General features: G+C 50.9%; 1 protein-coding gene across 3 annotated transcripts in view; it reads left to right on the forward strand.

The window, feature by feature from the left end:
• The window catches only part of FLI1 (Fli-1 proto-oncogene, ETS transcription factor), an 85733-nt gene that overhangs the window by 61241 nt on the left and 4689 nt on the right, over positions 1–19803 (forward strand). For all 3 annotated transcript variants that reach the window (XM_010403973.3, XM_010403974.3, XM_039564915.1), the window contains 2 exons: positions 5070–5135; positions 19565–19627. In XM_010403973.3, the coding sequence (XP_010402275.1) occupies positions 5070–5135; positions 19565–19627 (129 nt within the window). The remainder of the gene's footprint in view (positions 1–5069; positions 5136–19564; positions 19628–19803) is intronic.

Below are 19803 nucleotides of genomic sequence, written 5' to 3' on the forward strand. Positions count from 1 at the left end.
GGTGGGAGTGCAGGGAGAGAAAGGAAATAGTGTACTTTCTCCACTAGAAAATCCTATTGTGCTGAAAAGGCAGATGAAGATGTCTCCTCTGGCCAGTGAAGCAGAGATAACGGAATTTATTTAGGGTGTTCCTTCAAAGTTGATCTCTCTGTGCCTAAAATCAGAGGGAGTTTCACAGATTCCAGTGGCACAGGAGTTAGATCACAGATGGGTGCCTCTGGAAGCCCCACCTTTATTTTTCTTGAGAAGTCGAGCCAAGGAAATGATTCACAACAAAAAATCCAAATTGTTGGATTTGAGCAGTTTCTGTCCCTCATGACTGGACAATAAAATAATTTCCCATCCAAAATTGTTGGCGAATTTCATCCTGTGTCATCAGCAAAGAGCTGCTGCCCCGCAGGAAGCTTTCGGAGGTTCCGCCTGCGGAATCAGACACTTTCCTGGGAAGAGGGAAGGCAGCTCAGTGCAGCCAGCAGTGCCTTGGCCAAAGCTGTTGACTGGGGCTGGGGAAATCAGGCTTTGTGACCGGAAACGCTCCTCAATTCCCACAAGATAAACACGCAAGTGAGACACTTGAATCATCTTATTGATAAGGCCTGAGAACTGACAGAGAGATGGAGCTGTGTGGGTTCAGAGCACAGGACCAGGCTGAATTTGGAAAGCTTGGCAGAGGGGTGGAATTCTCTGTTGTTTTAGCTCTGGGTGGCATCTCCAGGACCATCCCCAGTGCTTGTGTCCTGTTACCTGGGCTGTTCAAAGCCAGTGTCAGGGGAACTGCACTGCTGATCTCATGGCATCAGCCTGAAAACCTGGGTTCAGGGGCCACCTTCACCACCTGCTGCTGCCCATTTGCTCCGGAGCAAATCCCTGCTTGATCCCATCTACCCTTAGACACTGAATTGTGGTCACACTGCCAGCAAGGAAGCACCAGGGCATGCTGACACTCAGGACAGCAGTCCCTGGGTCACACCTTGCCTTTAAATACCTGAAATTAGGAGGAATAAACCTCTTCCTCAGTTTTGCTCTCTGTAAGGCGGGCCCAGCCATCCTGGCTTCTCGCTGGGCCCATCCTTGGGGTGGTGGATCTGTGGAGTGGGGATTGTGCCTCACACCTCCCACGTGCAGCTGCAATATTTCAGTGATGCTCATTTAATAATGATCATCAGAATATCCTGTCCTGCCAGGGCAGTGCCTGCAGTGATTTCTGTGCTTTTAAGCCAGTGCAAAACCCGAGGAGCTTTGCTGGATTCAGGCAGATTACTCACTCCTTTTTCAGCCCATGCCCAGCCTTAGGATGATGAATCTGTGTGTGCTCAGCCCCAGACGTGCTGCGAGTGCCGTGCTCGTCAGAGCAGCTCCTGTCTGCTGGAGCTGGGCAGAGCATTCCTCCCTCCCTGCAGCTGTTCCCAGCCACAGGACAGGCTGCTCTGGGGAGTGCTGGGTGTCTCCCTCACGGAGGAACGCCTTCCAGAGGAGCTGATGGCTTTTCCAGACCGGCTTCCAGCGGATGTTCAGTGCTGAGCCCTGAGCTCAGTGCCATGGGGACATGGGCTTTTATTTCCACAAGCTGCACTTTTTGGAAGGGTGTTTGTCCCACAGACATTCCCCTCTGCTCCTGCTTAGTGGAGGGAATAGGTGATGGCCACCAGCGCAGGAGGATTTGGGGAAATTGCAGTCCTCCCAGCTGGATTGCCTCTGCCCAGGCTCTCTCTCTAAAGGTGCTTGTGCTCACAGGGTGTTAAGCTGGATATCTGATGATTCATGAATCCTCAGCTTTGGGGTCTGTTTTCCAGGAAGCAAAGCTGATCTGAACTTTCTGATCCTGTTTGCTCACCAGACAAGGAGACCCCCTGAAAATGAGCTTTCCCAGAAGGTTTTCAGCATTTTACACTTCTGATCAGGGTGAAAACTTCCTCAAAGCTGCCTATGAAATACATTATTTTGGCACATCTGAGTCCAGACAGAAAAAATAAACCAGCAACATCTGCATGACCTCAACAATAGCTCAGTCTCGGTTTTAGCAATGGAAGGTTCAGGTGAGCTGTGTAATACAGTCGAGAGTAACCCAAACTCATCCCACAGCACCTTTAGTCTTCAGGCAAGGCTTAGGCCTGGATCAGAATGGTGCAGTTGTTTCATGTTTCCACAAGCCATGGAAGCAGGCAGGAATTCCAGCGTCTCTGATCCTCAGGAGGTTTCAGAGTGCAGAGCCCAGTCCTGTGGCACTCCCTATCCTTTGGAGCCTCCCAAAACAGCCCAGCAGCTTTTTCAGGGAACCCCCTCAAACAACCATCCTTCTTCACATGTTTCGTTTAGTTCCCTCTCCAAAACTGTGAATCCGTGCCCTGATTCTCCTTCTTTATGTCCATCCCCACACATCTCGGGGCTCCAGACTGATCTTTCTCAAGCACACTCTGCCTGGTGAATCCTCTCCAGGGAAGGGAAGGGAGTTTGGGATGTATCCATGCTGTGTTTGGGATGAAGATCAAAAGAAGCTGAGCTGCCACCTCCATCCTTTCCCTCCCTAGTGGGGGGGGTCAGGGTGTGGGGTGTGCACAAATGAGAGGAGCCCGAAGGGGAAAGAATGAGGCTGTGGTGAGAAGCAGAAAACTGCTCAGGGGTTTTTACCATGCCTTAATGCCAAACAAAACCATCCTGCCAAGTGCAGCAGGACCTGGATTCCATCAGGAGCTGTGCAGGGAAGGCCACAGGGCCTGGGGAAGGTGAAGGTAAAAAAGGCTTTCAAATTAAATAGACCCCGAGACTGTGGAACCAAGATGTTCCTGCACCTCTGAAGGATGAGAGGGAAGGGTTTATGGGGAAATAACTCTCCCGGTTTTCAGTCCTTCTCCATCTTTTTGCAATGAATGCGAGGGAAATAAAAGGAAGGGAAGGGTGGGGGGTGCCATAAGACAACGCGTTTGAACATTAATTATGGGAGAGCAGCCCTGCATTACCCCTACAGAGAGAGCTGATCCATCCACGGTGTCGCTGACCCGGGCAGGGGGAACAGGAACAAAAATGAAAATTCATCACAGCCAAAGCTCTGCCCCCGAAGGAGAGAGGCAGGAGCAGCCTGGCCTGTGTCTGTCTGTCTGTCCGTCTGTCTGCTCCCCTCTGTCCTGATCTGGGTCTCTGCCTTTCTCCCTTTCCCTCCTCCATTGAAACCTTAATAGGAAACACATTTCCCTCTCTGTGGTGTTCCCACCAGAAACCTCAGACTGCCGGGCAAAGGTGACAACTCTGAGCAATTAAACCTGGGGAGGCGCCGGCCCTTTCCAGAGGCTTGGGCTGCATTTTTTCGCCTAAAGTAGCTATAGGTTGATCCTGCTCGTTCAGTGCTATTCATCACCCCACCCCCACCGCCCCAGCCACTCATTTGCAGCCCCTTTAGTCATAGAAAACCACGTTTCTGAATTCCCCAGCACTTCCCTGTCTGGCAGGGGGAAGCTAGGCTGGGCGTTGCACTCAGGATTGCTTTAAATAACCTGAAAAGGAGAGAGTGGTGCACAGGAGTTTCCCCACAGATATTCAAGAAAGAAATGCCAAAGCCAGAAACCATCTGATGAAAACATGAGTTACGTGGACAGAGTTGTTTCAATTCCTTCAGCAGCCAATCTCTCTAAATATTTCAGCCAACCCCTTTGGCTATTGGCAGCTTTCAGAGCCAGGGTGCCCTTGGGATCCCTCTGAACTCTTTACCTCCTCGTTCACCATCCATCCTGGTCTTTGGAAACATCCCCTGACTTGCAGCATCTGGTACCATCCATCCTCCCCTCCCTGGGAGCAGCTTTGTTTCCCAACACCTCCAGCCTCCGTGTCCTTGCTGCCTTGTGCAGCCTCTGCCTTTGTTTGCATTTGGGAAGGAAAGAAATCCGCTGGAGCAGAGGGCAGAGGGCCAGCAGCATCCAGCACCTGCAATGGCTCTCAGTTCTGGCAGGGAACTGCCCAAACCTCAGCTCCCTCAGGAAAGAGAGACACTCTGTGAGTACTGAGGGGCAGCTGAGGTCATTTGGGATCATGTGGAGCAGAGGAACGTGGGACTGCAGGGCTCAGCCGCAAGATCCTGCTCAGCTGGTGCTGTGGTGCCTGCAAAGAGGCCTTCCTGCCCTGCTGAGGGGTCTGAGGATGCTTAGGGGCAGGATCCCACCGAACTGAGGGGATCTGGAGAGCAGGAAGGGTCTGTGGGCAGGATTGGGGCTGCTCCAGCCACACCACAGGACCCTCTGCCTTGTCAGGGATGTCTCTGACACAGCACAAGCTTCTCCAAGGAGCTGCAGGGAAGGTGAGCCCAGGAGACTCTGTGAGCACTCATAACCAGACAGCCAGGAAATGTGCATTTCGTGCTGGCTTCCCTCAGCTCCGAGGGTCTCCCCCTCCATTTCCAGGAGAGTTTGCAAGAGAAGCAGAGGGAAATGCTTAGAAAGGAACATTTCCATCACAGACTGCGCAGGACAGACGCTTCCAATGGGTTCTTTTTGAGCTGCTCCTGTGTGCACATGGGGCTGGATGGAAAGGCCTCTCTGATCCAAGAGAGCTGCTCCCAAATCCCCCAGAGCATGGGAGATGCTGAAATCCCAGTGAGATCTGTGCAGCTGCTGGCCCCAAACCAAGCATGTGACACTCTAAAAATGTCCAGGTCCTGACAGTGCAATTCATGTGTTTTCTCCTGCCTGTTCCTCAAACAGGAAATTTCTCTATCACAGCCAGAGAGAGAGAATCTTCTTCCTTATCCTGGCACACAGTCTGTGCCTCAGGCATTTCTGGGATAGATTCTGTACCTGGATAAATGCACTGAACGACCTCACCATTTTAGATCAGTTGTCAGTGGGGGACATCAAGGCACTCAGTGAAGGAGACAAATATCTTTATTTTTTGCAAGTGCACAAACAGCAGCACGTGTGACCTGCAGCTACCAAGCTTTTAGGTGAATTTCACAGAAAATGGGTGCCTAATTAGCGGCAAAATTCGTTTTTTTCATGCTATTAACAGCATTTCCTACCTGCCCTCATGGTTCCCTGTGGTAGAGCGTGCCCAGACTGCACTAACTCCTTTTCTTTGCCCTGCAGGTAGCTCACTGCTGGTCTACAACACTCCATCCCACACAGACTCCTCACGTCTTGCCACCAAAGAAGGTCAGTGTTTTGCATGTAATTGTCTTGGGTTTGATTGGGTTAAAACTGGACCTTTTTAACAATATCCTTGGCATGAAAATGTTCTGCTCCGCTCTGCGTTCACAGCACGGTTAAAGAGGAATAATTCCCACTGTGCAGCCCCATCCAGGCTGCAAATGCCATCTCTGCTTGTCCCGACAGCGCCGTGGCACAAACTGTGTCACTGGCACACTGGTGTTTTGCTGAGCTGGTGGCACATTTCCTGTTCCTGATGTGACCAGTTTGGAATCTCACACAGGCAGGCCTGAGACACTGTTTCTCTCTGAGTTCACAGTTGAAAGGATAAAATCCTCTCACAATAAATTTCACTGCTGCAAAGGCCACTCAGGTGTTCCAAACCCCTCCGTGGATCTGCAGCTCATTTCAGCCAGCAAGGGAGACCAAATGTATCTTTTTGACACCTTCATTCTGGAACAGTTTGGTTTTCTTTTCTGTTTCAAATAACCCATTTTTTGTTTATCTGGTAGAAATTCTGACCACATGGCTATAGCTTAGGAACCTTGAAGTTTAAAAGTCAATAACCCTCTTGGGGCTCCTTCAGGCTTTGGAGCTGTTTGTGTGTCCTCCAGTCAGGTGTTCCTTGTTCTGATTTTTATTGACCAGCTGGACTCTCAGTCAGGATAAAGTTGTGAGCGTTGGTGTGATGGGTGTGATCCCAGAATCCCAGAATGGTTTGGGGTGGAAGGGACCTTAAGGATCCTCTTGTTCCAGCCCGAGGCCATGGGCAGGGACAGGATGAAGCACATCCCGTACCTACAACAGAGAAGAAGTTGAATTGATGAAGGCCAAATAGGGTGATAAAGAGCAAAAATCTGTTCCTGTGCTCTGTAACTCCTGTGTAGACTCTGTGACTCCGTGTGTAGGGACAGGAGCCCTAAATGGGGTTTTCCTTGCCCTCTGTGCTACTGCAGGAACATTGGGTTTGTTCCCTGTGCTCTGTTCAGCTCAGGTTCTGGGAAGGGGTGAAATCTCCTGCCTCCCCCAGTTGGACCCAGCCTGTCCCTGTGCCACTTCCCTCACTGTTACATGAACTGTGAGATGCACACACCTCTCTGCTCCTCAGGAGAATGTGGCTGCATGGACGGGCCACAAGTTTGGATTAAAAAGAACAGTGGGGAAAGGCAGAAGGTCTTTTATTGACACAGCTGGAGAGACAAAACCTCCCGTTCCACCGAGGGGCTGCAGCAAACAGACCCCACATGAAACAGCTCCTGCATGGAGGGTTTGGCTGCCTCCTGTCCTTGCTGCTTCTTTCTCCTTGCATTTCATCCCTTGGACCTGGACATGAGACCAGGGCTGCTCTTTCCAGCAGCTGCTTTTGTCCAGCGTGTGAATGCCCACTTGAGCTCCCTGGCACGCTGTTCTCTCCTGAGGCAGCACCAGCTGATAAAACAGGGACATTACAGGGACAAAACAGGGACATTACAGGGACAGAGCCACTCAGGCTTCGCTGTGACTGCTGCTTTGACATTAACAATCATCTATTTAAACTTCATCCGAGCTGGGCTTGCTCCTATGTGAATAAGGCAGGGCACGTGCTCCTCCACAATTTCCCCTCACATCCAAACCTCAGCTCATTCTGTCTCAGGCCAAGAAGTTGCCAAAAATAAACCCAAGAAAAGTGTGATTTTTTTTTTTTTTATTTTATTTTTTTAAATTAAGGAGAAAATCTCTGCATAGAACTGCACTCCTCTGAATTTTTAAACACTTTGTGTCTCAGGCCTGGAGTCACTCAGGCTGAAAGAAATTTGAGGGGAAAGTGTCCCTCCCCTGCATTTTTAGTGGCCTCGAGAGTGTCTCTGCAGTGCAGCTGACAGAGCTCTGGGTTCACTGCTGTCAGCGTGGAGCCCTCAGCTTCACATGGAACTTTCATCACGTGTCAATAAAGGACCAAGCACGCCCAGGGGGCAGGCAAATAAAAATTAAGAACTACGTAGAAATGTTGAAATCCCATCTATTCCTCCCCCATTTCTTCCTATAAGGCATAAATTCCGTCATTCCTTCCACACTGGGTATTGGTGTAGCATAAACTGCCGCACTCAGCTGATTGAGGTTATTGCTGAGATAAGATGGCAGGAGAGGAGACAGGAGAACGTGACAGGCTGGCAGATAAGGAACTGGGGGAGCAGAATGAAGTGGCTCATCCAATAGCACAGCAGAAACTCGTGATGCTCATAAAACTGGACTTGGATTCCTCAGCCTGGTTTGTTGGGAAACAAGATTTGCCGTGTTTCCTTTTTAATGGGCTCACTTCAACATGATATTCTCGCTCCAAAAGATGATATTCTTTTGGAAAAGCAATTTCAGGTTAAAAATTATGATTTTTTACAGCTTTTTAACTTCTCAAAAGATTAAACATTTTTCTTCGAGTTAATGCATCTGGAATCTCCCAGTCCTGTAAATGTTTCTCCTCTCTACGCCTGTGAATAAAAACAGACGACTTTTTCTAACCTCCTGCCCTTGAGGATTCAAAAGCAGGTGATGAAATAGTGCCAAACATGCCAAAGATAGGAAAAAAATACCGTTCTCTTCACTCCTCCTGTAATTTTTCTGCAAAACAAATGCAAATAACCTGCTTGTGCAGGTTCCAGGGAGAGACAGGAGCTCTTTGCGTACATTTACGCTGTGCTTTACTCAGCATGTTCCATCCACGGCTGCAAAAAGAGAACCTACCCGGCAAAAAAAAAAGTGCAGCTGCAGCACAGACAGCTGCAGATGTTCCAGATGCAGCACATGGCTCCGCTCCCTCCCCCAGGACGACGTCCCCAGGAGCACAGGGAGCCTGGCCCGTGTCCCACCGCCATCCCAGGGCTGGGGTTGGTGCCCTGGCTGCAGCTGCAGACTTGACTCCCTTTTTCCCTTCTGTTTTCTGCCTTCTCCCTCCCTGCAGTGCCAGCTCTGCAAACAGAAGGAGCTGCAGCTCTGCTTTAGGGGAGCCAAAGTGCAGATCTTTGCAGCAGAACTCTTGGGAATCCTTACAGCAGAGCCTGTAGGTCCCACAGCTGGGGCAGCTGAGTGCTGCTCTCACAGCAGACAGCGAGAACCCTGTTGTGTCCCTACCTGAGCTTCTCCCCTTCTCAGCTCACAAACACTTCAAGGGATGGGACTGAGTGTCACTGGGACAAATTGTCTTCGGCTGCCTCTGAGGAGTGAATTGCTCTAATGGAAATCACCAGTGGTTTTTGGCTGGGAGAGCAATTTTCTGGGAAATGAAAGGAGCCTGCTCTGATGGCTGAATGGAAAGATCTGTGTCCCCCTCCCACTGCAGAGATGGTCTGGGTCATTTTCTGGGACTGTTTGGAGCAATATGTGACCTGCTGTAGGTTCTGGAGACAGGGACAGGAATCTGAGCCCACAGATCTGCCCCAGTGCAGGGAGACCCCAGACTGCTCTCCTGCAGAATGCTGCCATTGAGCAGGTTTCCATGGGGAAATGGAAAGAATATTCACATCCAACAACATTGGGAGGCCAAAGGGCCACGTCCCCAAAGGGCTCTGAGCTCTCCAGCCTCACTCCAGCTCAGTTTTAAAGCTGAGCTCAGGTTTTAGTGGTTTGGGGTCTGTGTAAGTCGTGTGTTTAATACATGAGCAAAATGCTGTGCAGGAGCTGAACCCAGGGCAGAGCTGGGGGCAGATTCCTGGTGTGGATGTGGGAAGTTTTCCGTGTCCATGTAAGCTGTGGGAATGCCTGGGGTGGGATGTGTGGTGCTTTCCAACACGTGCTGATGCCAGGGAAGGGTGTTTGTGCAGGGAGGTGGCAGACGGGGTGAAGGGAGGCTCAGCACCACGTGTGAGAATTCACCAGAGGCGTTCCTGGTGCTGTTTGCCTCCAGATCATTTAGGATCTTGATCCAAAACCTGCATTCAGCACAGGTCTGTCCTCTGCACACGCCAGGCTTGGCCCAAGGCAAAAGAGTCCCAGAATCCCAGGATCATGTAAATTGGAGCAGCCCTCCCAGACCATCCTTGTGCCTGATGCCCACCTCGTCCCCAGCCCAGAGCACTGAGTGCCACATCCAGGTGTTTCTTGGACACCTCCAGGGGTGGGGACTCCAAATCTCCCTGGGCAGCCCCTTCCAGTGTTTAGCAACCCTTTCCAGGGAGAAATTCCAACCTGAGTCTCCCCTGGCACAGCTTGAGGGCATTTCCTCTTGTCCTGTAGCTGTTCCTGGGAGAAATCCCAACCCCCACCTGGCTCCTGGCAGGGGGTTGCAGAGAGGGACAGGATCCTTCTTGAGCCTTCCAAATTTGGTTGAGAATAGTGACAAACCATCCCAAAGTCTCAGAAATCCAACCTGAACTCAAGCAGAGCACAGGAAAAAGGGATGTGGTACCTTTCACAGAGGGAAGAAATCTCTGTGTGAATGCATGAATAGGGATGGAGGGGGGGAATTCTACGGGTTTAGTCTGTGGCTGTCCCATGTTTATGTTCACATGATGGAAGTGGTTGTGTGAACATCGGGGATGTTTGTGTACAAGGTGTGTGTTTGTGTGTTTGGTGGGGCTGTTGGCAAATTTAGGAAGATAAATCAGTGAACCCTGAAATCCAGCGTGTGTTGCCAGGGGTTTGTACCAATGTTCATTGTGAGGCCCTAAGAAAGAGTTTCCCGGTGTTGGAGCATCAATAAAATCTCTCTCACACCAACTCCCTGGTACCTCACAAAACCTGAGTCTGTGCAGCTGCTTTCCTCACCGTCAGGGCTGCAACCTCTGTTCCCTTTAAACTGGTGGGAACTCCTCAAAACTCCTCTCTCCCACTTGTCAAACTGAGTGACAATTTGGGGCGACAGGTTCGAATACTGGGGGACTGGGGAGAGAGGAGCAGAGACCACAGGGAATGCGTGAGCACAGTTCCCGCAGGAACACACTCTCAAAATCCTGCATAAAACCCTTCTCCTGAAAAGGCCATTTCTCAGATCTAAAAGGTTGTAGTGAAAAATATTGACCATGTTCAATAAACCCTCCTGTGAGTGTGTCAGTGCAGCCCCTTTTCACAGTGAGCGTTTTAAACTCTCCAGCTTCACTTGTGGCAGAGGAAAAGCAGCTGCAGCTTTGTGCCCTCCTAATTGTCTGTACTTGGTAAAACATTTCTCGATGATATTTGCGTGCCTGGTGATGAAATATCCCATTTTTAGCTCGGCAGCAGAAGAAGGGGAGGCTTTTTTAGGTCTCCTTTCATTTTGGCTGTGTGGCCAAGCAGGGATTTATGAGTTCAGGGGAGACAGTAGCCAGCACGCTCGGATTTTGCTTTTTATACTTTCTTTTTTTTTAATTGTTTTCCTTTGAAATTCCAGAGTTAGTGTTTTGTCTGCTTTCTCCCTGACCCTCTTCGGAGGCAGGCGTGTGTTTTTTCACCAGAAAAACTGGAAACAAAGAATCGTTGTCTTTAAGCTGTAGCAGGCAGGAAACCCAACTCACAAGGGATCACCCTGAGCCAGCGCTGTCCCAGAGTAGACTCCAGTTCTCTGAATTCAACCTGACAGCTTGTCTGGAGCACTTTCTAAGTAACCATTATCCTTCCTTTTCCCCCAGCAAAAGAGCCATTATTTTTCTGCCTGGGGTGCAGTGCAAGGAGTGTTATTGCACTGGGGGGGGGTCACAGGTTTGCTGGGGTGCCAGGCCCTCCCTCCCAGAGCCTTGGAAGTGCTTCGGCTGTTTCCTCAAACAAGAGTTAATTTGTTTCCTGATAATGGCTTGAAAGCTGTAAAACTGCCACGCTGTGCGTGTGCGTCTTCCCTTTTCTCTCCTGTGTGCGTGGCCTTTTTCTCCATGGATGTGAGGTTTGGGGTGCTTTCACTTCTGCATTTGTGCGTTTTCCAACAAGAGCCACCTCCAAGCCCGCTGATGGTTTGGTTTTACACCCCGTGCTGGGGGTAACATCCACGCGGTGCTGTGGACACGTTCCTGCCCACGCCTGGGTGTGTTCGGGGTGGTTCTGTAGGTGTGCAGAGGATGTGCAGCTGTGTGGCTGTGCCTTGGCTGTGCCTGCAGCCCTGCGTGGCTCAGGAACATCTCTGCTGGCTGGAGAGCATCTGCTTTTCCAAGCTGGCTCTGGGAGGGATTCTCAGGACACATTCTTCAGCCTCTGTGCACTGTGCATTGGGATTTCTGCTGCCGATATTAAAAAAAGCAACAACAAGGAAAAAAAATATTCTCATTGCTTCCTCCTTTTCTTCATAATGTGTCTTTGTGAGGCTCGCACGGGGCGAGGCAGACGTGGCTCAGGAAGTGCCAGCGCTGCACGGCTCGGGGATGTTTTTCCAGCCCCAGGCACGACTGGGGGCTGTCGCCTCTGCTCAGAGCAGGCAGGGAGCAAGTCTGAGTGGGGAGCAGAGCTCAGGGCTCTTGGCTGCCAGGAGCTCCTTCCCTGTGCCCGGGTCTGGCCAGGGACAGGGGCACAGGGCTCAAACCTGTCCTGAGCACGCCCTGCCCGGACCAGCTCATGGAAACCCCTCTGGAAACCACAGATCACAGAATCCCAGCACGGGCTGGGTTGGAAGGACCTTAAAGCCCATCCAGTCCCACCTCTGCCATGGGCAGGGACACCTTGCTCTAGCCCAGGTCACTCCAAGCCCTGTCCAGCCTGGCCTTGGACACTCCCAGGGACAGGAATACTGAATCCTGGTTCTGTTCCTGCACCATGTTGAGCTCCAGATCCTGTCTGACTCTGGAAATCAGTGGGCTTCAGCCACAGGGCTTTAACCCATCACTGATTTAGAACAGGAGTTCAATCAGAAATGTGTGATCCCTCTGATCTGTACTTCTATAAAGGCAGCAGTTCAGAACCAGGCTCTCAGCTACTTTCAGACACTCCCCAAGCTAAATCTGTTCTTCACATCCATCTCTGCAGTAGATTTCTCACCTAAATCCAGCAGTCAGTCCCTTCTCACTTGGTTTGAGTTGACTTCAGGTCAAAACTCAGTGTTGTTCCAGGCCTGGATCTGGGATCTATAAAACAGGTTAACAGCAATGGTGAGATCAGAGGATCACAGAATCACTGAGGCTGGAAAGGCCTCTGAGATCATCGAGTCCAACAGTGCACCCAGGTGGATGCAAAAGATGGTTTGATAATATTTTTCAATTGTGAAATAATCAAATAGCCTGATCATGTAGAATATAAGTAGTTTTGAAATCATTCTGCACTCAGTGAGTTGCTTCCTCTTAGTGAAGAGACTTAGAATCACTGATTTCCACCTCTGACCCCCGGAGCAGGGGTTCCTTAGCTCAAGGAAGAGCACATCGTGTCTTGAAGGAGAAAAGAGTGAGTCTGGTGCTTGAAGGACTGGGAAGTCTCATGTAACCATGGGAACAGTCCCGGTAACACTGGTCAGGAACTGCAAACAGCCCAGCGTGTGGCACACGTGCTAATGAATTGTTTTAATTAGCAGAGATGGTGAGTTGAAAAGCAATTCCTTGCAGGATGAGTGATGCTGTGAGGTTTTGAGGCTCAGTGTGCTCAGTTGTGACACACGTGTCCCTGGAGCTGGGTAAATGTGATGGGAAGTTGCAGAGCCATTGGCAAAGGCCAGAGGAGTCCTCAGAGCCTGCCCTGCTCCGGGCCCTGTCCCACCATCCCTGCCCACACCTACAGACAGGCGAGAGCCCAGAGCCCTCCCAGCTTTGTGCTGAGAGGAGCTGGAGCTCCTCTCTGCTGACCCTGGGAGGTTTGCACTGTGTGTGAGGCACTCAGAAATGTCCTGGGTGGCTGTGGGGCACTCAGAACGTGTCCATGGAACCAGGGAGGGACTTTTTGGGCTCCACAGCTTCAGTGTTTGGTGCCACCATTTAAACCAGTCCACTGAATGTTTCCTGGAGGAGCTGGGGGTGTTTCTGGCTCCCTTGTCCCTGCAGAAGGCTGCAGTCTGGGTTTCTGCTCTCCAGCTGGCCTTGAACACGACCCCAGCTCCTCGATGGGATCTCCAGGAGGTGGAAGGAGGCAGTGGGAGGGCTGGACACACAGACCTTGATGACGTGCTTGGGTCGCAGCAGCAGAGGGGTTTGTCCCCGTGTTGGGACTTTTCCAAGGCACCAGGGGAGTGCCACACAGTCTCACATGGACAGGAAAAGCTGTGGGGTCCATGTCCTCCTCTCCCTCCCTCTCTATAAAATGGAGACCCCAAGGGACCACTTGGATTAGCCACAGGTCTGCATCCCTCAGGACACCTGGCTCTGCTTTCCCCATTTAGGGAAGCTAATTTAAATTCCAGCCACCAGGCCAGGATCCTTTCTTCCTCCTGAAGCAGGAGGACTCCTTGCAAACACCAGCCTGTGTTCTGCACGGAGAATGCATGGCCCAAAGCTGGAATGCAGGAGGAGCTGTTCTGGGATGACCTGTCTCACTTGGATTGGGAGCACGGGTATTTCCAGGCAGGAATTGGCCTTAGAGAATTCAGTGCAGCAGATCAGGAGAGGGGAAGGAGAAGGCTGAAGATCTGAAGTGGGCTATGAACTCCACAGGACTCTCCATGTACCTGACCCTCCTTTTCCTCTCTCCCTATAAAGCAGTTGCCACAAAATAGGCCCCTTGTGACACATCACAAGTCTCAATCCCCCAGGGCACCTGGGGCTGCCTTCCCCCGGTCTCCCTTCCTGGCTCTGTCTCCATGACTTAGGACAAGCCCCTTCCCATCCTGCAGCTGCCGAATTTCCTTGGAGGTATCAGCTCCAGAGACTCCTGGGCTTTCCATTCCTCCCCAGCCTTGTCTGTAGTGCCAGCATGGGTGGAATTCCAAATAAGATTCCCCTATAGTGCCCATAAAGCATTTAGTCCATAAATGACCCCACCCTACTACATCCATCCTAGAAAAATAAAGGCCCAAAAAATGCAGATATTCCAGGCCCAAAGCTCGTTGTTCTCCTGGAAAGCCTCACCAGGGCTGGTGGCACAAAGTGGTGCCTGACTCGGCCTGGCTGAGAGAGCCCCTCCGGAGGGAGCAGGATGAAGGGGCTGTCAGCACTTCCCAGCAGCTCAGGAAGCGCAGGCACTGTGAGCCCATTGTTCAGTGAAACCCCCCCTTGCCTCCCCTCTGTCCCAAACTCTCAGATTCATAAAACACCAGGGCTCTTTTCAAATATTTTGAACCTTTTAAAGCTTATCAGAGAGGGTTTGCTCCCTAATACATCATATCTCAAACCCAGACTCCCTAAAGCCTTGCTCGCTGGGCTGCACTCCAGCTGAAAGGACTGACAAGGATTTGGGATCATGGTGTGGGAATCCACCTGGGGATTTTCAGGCTGGTTTCCTGCAAAGGCAGTCTGTGTGTCTGTCCATCTGCCCCCAGCGATATCCATCAGTCTGTTCAGACTAAATATGCCCCAGAGGTGCTGGCAGGGGACAGGGGCTGTCTGGAGAGGTGGGCAGAGGGTGGCAAGGTAGAAGCTGAGGGAGATTTGGGGTGAGAAAGTGGAGAGCAGGGCTAAAAGGGCACAGACCACTGCTGCAGCCTGCCCCACAGAGCCTGATCCTGGGAAAGGCAGCTACAGCCTGCAGAAAGTGCATTTATGCCTGAGAATAAATAAAATGCTATTTAACCTCCTTCCCAGGCGCGCTGTGAGTGCGAATGTTTGCAAAGCTGTGAGATCCTCGGTTGAAAGGTGCTGCGAAAGTGCAAAGCGTTATTAATATCCTTTACCTTCCTCCTAATAGACTGAGCATTCGTGCTGGGGAATTCCTGGACATAAACCAGACAGCTGCAGAGTGACAGTTCGTGAAAGCATCTATGATTTATTTGCTGCTCTTTAATTCCATTTTGTATTGAACACACATTTGTCATAGGGCTCTTGTTCCACGGGGCCTTTTAAGCCTAAATCAGACATGGGGACCTGATCCTTTCTGGGATAAATTTGCCCCCACTTCACTGTAGCCATTTGCTGATTTACACCGGGAGAGAACCCTGGTCCAAGTCTTAATTGAATTTCCATCCCATGGCAAGTTTTGGTGTAAAATCCAAACGGTTTTAATGACAGATAAGACTCTCCCTGTCACCGTCTGGCTGCAGTTCTGCAGGATCTCCTCGAGCCACTGGGCGTCAGGTCCTGGGAATGGTCCTGGTTTTGCAGGAACCCGAGTCTCTGGATGGGTTCCCTGGCTCTGCCTTTTCCATTTTGCTTTAAACACGTTCAGCTTTCGAGCCTGGGCCTGGAAGCCGGGAGGGCTGGTGTGGTTCTTTCACGTTGCAGGGATTTTTGTGAAATAAAAATAGCTTCCTGCCTTTGGATTTTTTTTTTTTTTTTTTTTTTGAGGAGGAGCGAAAGAGTTGGAAACTTGCAGTAGCTGAGTGGTGTTTCAACAGCAGGGCCCACACTGCTGGTTATCATATTGAACCCTTCTTACCACGGCAAAGTCACACTCAGGGCTAAATCTCATCCTACAACACAAGGTTGCCCCTATAAATCCCACACTTTGCTGCATAATCCATATTTATAGAGGAAAAACTGAGGCAAAGGGGCTCAGCCAGCCTGGATTAAACCTGGGCTGAGTCACATTCACACCGTCCTTCCAAGCTGTCATTTTACATCCTAAACTCCAGGCTACAGGAAACCCATTCACAGGGACCAGGCTTAGCTAAACTTCCCTGGAGAACCAGGCCTTGATCCTGCACAAGCTGCCGTAGGGATCCAGTGCTGGTCAGCACATCCGACTGGAATGGTGCCACTTTTTGGTGAAAACCTCTCTTTCTGGGGGGAGCAGGTTCCTCCTCTGGGACAAAGCTTCTCCCTCTGGAGGAGGAGGAGGAGGAGGAAGATCATCTCTCCAAGTCATGGCCCATTTATTTACTCAAAACACGCTGATGACTCTGGATCAAGCAGGCCCTTTGCAGCAGCTGATTCCCCTGAGTCGATGACCTGACCCCAAAAAGAATCAGAGAAAACTGAAAATTTTCAATGAGTTCCATGACTTTATGGGAAGGAAATTTCCCTCCATTTTGAAAAGGATTTTTCTGTTGGAAAAAGAATCTCTGCCCTTCTTTTAACGGGATCATCATATGGCATTTCCATTAGTGTCACTTAGGGCAGAACTGTTTATTGATGGAACAACCCAAAATGTACATCAGCATCTCAGCTGGTGTAAACCACTGAAGGGCCCTAATGGGATCCCCAATGGGGACAGGCATCCCAAATGGGGACAGGGATCCTGAATGGGGACAGGGATCCCGAATGGAACAGGGATCCTGAATGGGGACAGGAATCCCTAATGGGGACAGGAATCCCAAATGGGGACAGGGATCCTAAATGGGGACAGGAATCCCAAATGGGGACAGGGATCCCCAATGGGGACAGGGATCCCAAATGGGGACAGGGATCCCAAATGGGGACAGGGATCCCCAATGGGGACAGGAATCCCTAATGGGGACAGGCATCCTGAATGGGGACAGGGATCCCAAATGCGACAGGGCTCCCTGATGGGGAATGGAGCTCTCTTCTGGGACAGGGCTCCCTGCTGGGACAGTGTGCATGAGGCTGTCACCTCCCTCTTCCCGAGCTGTCCCATCCCACCCTTTGTCCCAGCTGGAACCACCGGGGTTTGTTTTCCAGTCCGATCTATTTGCAGTGGGGTTTGTGGTTTCTGTAAGAAGGGAAAAAAACAAACAAGTCAAATAAAAATAAAACCAGGCTGATGACATGAGCTCTGCTTTCCCCCTTCCCCTCTCTGCCCTCCTCCCTGGCTCCCCCACCCTCCCCTCTCCCGTCTCTCTGTGGTTTCCTTTCCATGCCAATAACGGCAGGGCTGTAATTCCAAAGCCTCAGCGGCTTTCCCAGCGCCACAGGAATGTGCCAGGGCCTGGGGTGGATCCACAGCCCCACAGGCAGGAGGTGCTGGGCAGAGGGGCACTTGGGATGGCCCTGGAGGATGCTTTTTTCTGTCTCCTTGAAAGAGCCTCCTTATAGTGACCTCAAATCCTCGGGTTTAAAATCCTCATTGAATTCCTGTGCAGTAATAACAGGGTTCATCTCATCCTCCTCCTCTGCCTGTGCTCCTCTGAATCCTGGGATAAGAGAAGGGGGTCTCCTTCTGGCTGGGATAGGTCACACTGGATTCCACTGAGTGCCATGACAGGACTTGGTCAGAAGGTGTCAGGTCAAATCCCTGTCCCATTCAGGATCCCTGTCCCCATTAGGGATCCCTGTCCCATTCAGGATCCCTGTCCCCATTAGGGATCCCTGTCCCATTCAGGATCCCTGTCCCCATTAGGGATCCCTGTCCCATTCAGCATTCCTGTCCCCATTCAGGATCCCTGTCCCCATTCAGGATCCCTGTCCTATTCAGGATCCCTGTCCTATTCAGGATCCCTGTCCCCATTCAGGATCCCTGTCCCCATTCAGGATTCCTGTCCCATTCAGGATTCCTGTCCCCATTTGGGATCCCTGTCCCATTCAGGATTCCTGTCCCCATTCAGGATCCCTGTCCCATTTGGGATCCCTGTTCCATTCAGGATTCCTGTCCCCATTCAGGATCCCTGTCCCATTCAGGATCCCTGTCCCATTTGGGATCCCTGTTCCATTCAGGATCCCTGTCCCATTCAGGATTCCTGTCCCCATTTGGGATCCCTGTCCCATTCAGGATTCCTGTCCCCATTCAGGATCCCTGTCCCCATTCAGGATCCCTGTCCTATTCAGGATCCCTGTCCTATTCAGGATCCCTGTCCCCATTCAGGATCCCTGTCCTATTCAGGATCCCTGTCCCCATTCGGGATCCCTGTCCTATTTGGGATCCCTGTCCCCATTCAGGATCCCTGTCCCATTCAGGATCCCTGTCCCATTCAGGATCCCTGTTCCATTCAGGATCCCTGTCCCCATTCAGGATCCCTGTCCCATTCAGGATCCCTGTCCCATTTGGGATCCCTGTTCCATTCAGGATCCCTGTCCCCATTCAGGATCCCTGTCCCCATTAGGTATTCCTGTCCCCATTCAGGATCCCTGTCCCCATTAGGATTGAGAATTGCCCCAAGAGCCCCATTGCTGCATTTCCACCCCTATTTCCACCCTCTGTGAGGGGCCAGGGGAGCACTGGAGATGTGGGAGAGGAAAAAACACAGCCCTACAGAATCCAAGCCCGCTGGGACCACGAAGCAAAGCCAGATCCTTGCAAAGTTTTGTCTAGGAAAAGTTCATGTCAAGCCCTCTGTGCCCGTTGTCTTTTGTCACTAGAGCCCTCCTGTGAGGCAGGCAGGAGAGCAGGATGGGGCAGCAATGGGAATTCTGGCCTCTCCAAGTAAGGTGTCCCAATGGGAATCACAAACTGTGCAGTGGAAGGTTGAAATGAGACTCGGGCCCAGCTGGCCTGTGCTGGGAGTGTCAGAAGGGCAGAAACTTTGGGGACAGGTACGAGGTAGAACTGGGGACAGATAAGAAGCAGAATGATGTTTTGGACACAGTAATACTTGTAGGGTTTGATAAGGGGCCAGGAGCAAATCCTCTGCACAGACTCCCTGGTAACCACGGGCCTGTCCCCTGCTGGGATGGTTTTAGGGACAGATCTGGACAGGTCGGGCACATTCGGAGAGTTTCTGACAACTTTCCAGAAAAGCAAAGACCAGCAGGCAGATGAGGCCCCTGTGCTCGAGCCCTGCTCAGCCCAGTTCTTGTCCTTACTGGGTTTAGAGTGCCTGGGATTCCCGGCAGCGGGGTGACATCGCAGATAGTTCCCTGTTCCTAAAATCCGTGCTGCAGCTGGCACAGCCTGGTGGCCCTGAGCCACTGTCCCCAGTGCCACCGCTGGGGCTTCTGCCTGAGCACGGTGGGCACATTTAGCCCTCAGCCAGGTCCTCCTGGTGTAAATCAACGTGGCAGCACCTCTGAGGCCCCTCCCTTTGCTCTGCAGCTTCCTGAGCTGTGCTCGCCCCAAAGGTGAGAATTCTTCTTTGAGTCACGGTTTTCTGTCTTCAGAAATGACACAGAGAGGAGGAACAGATCTTCCTGTTGAAGGGATTGATACAAATCACCACAATATTTTCAAATAAATATTTGATAAACCCCAATATTTTTTTTGCCTAAAAATGAATTTGTATTTGCAAAAAATGTGGAAAAAGCTCCAACATGGAAGGAAGTACATTTAATAATCCAATTTTCTGTTCACAACGAACTAGAATGGAAGTTCAGTTGGAGTAAAAGACAGAAAATTAATGAAGTAGCTACATAATATTTTCCTTGACTCATTGCCTATTTAGGAAATTATAAATATCTATACAATGTTTTCCTTCTTGGTGTATTTTCATTTTACAGTGAAAACTTAAATTTCTAGGGATATCTCTTAATTTTATAGTGCAATCCCCAAAATATCAGCTTGTAGGCTGAGCAAACCTCTCCCTGGCAGTCGCTGTGATTCCTGCAGGATGTATTTTGTACTCTGTACCTGTTCTCTGCCCCTGTAAACCCCTTCTCTCTTCCCAGGCCCTCCTGTTGCGGGGACACAAAATGTGAATAAGACAACGGAGCAGCAGCGGCCCCAGCCAGGTGAGCGTGGATTCTGTGACCCTTGGATTGGGAGCAGCTGGGGGAACTCATGAGGGAATTAATGTGTGGAATTAACGTGTGGAGCAGCCCCTGGCAGGGGACAGGACACGGCCTGAGCTGTGCCAGCAGCTCTTCCCAACAGGCTCCGTTTGGCTGCTCTGCCCCGCTGCACTCCT

The sequence above is a fragment of the Corvus cornix genome, chromosome 24 (assembly GCF_000738735.6).
Source record: "Corvus cornix cornix isolate S_Up_H32 chromosome 24, ASM73873v5, whole genome shotgun sequence".
Classification (NCBI taxonomy): Eukaryota; Metazoa; Chordata; class Aves; order Passeriformes; family Corvidae; genus Corvus; species Corvus cornix.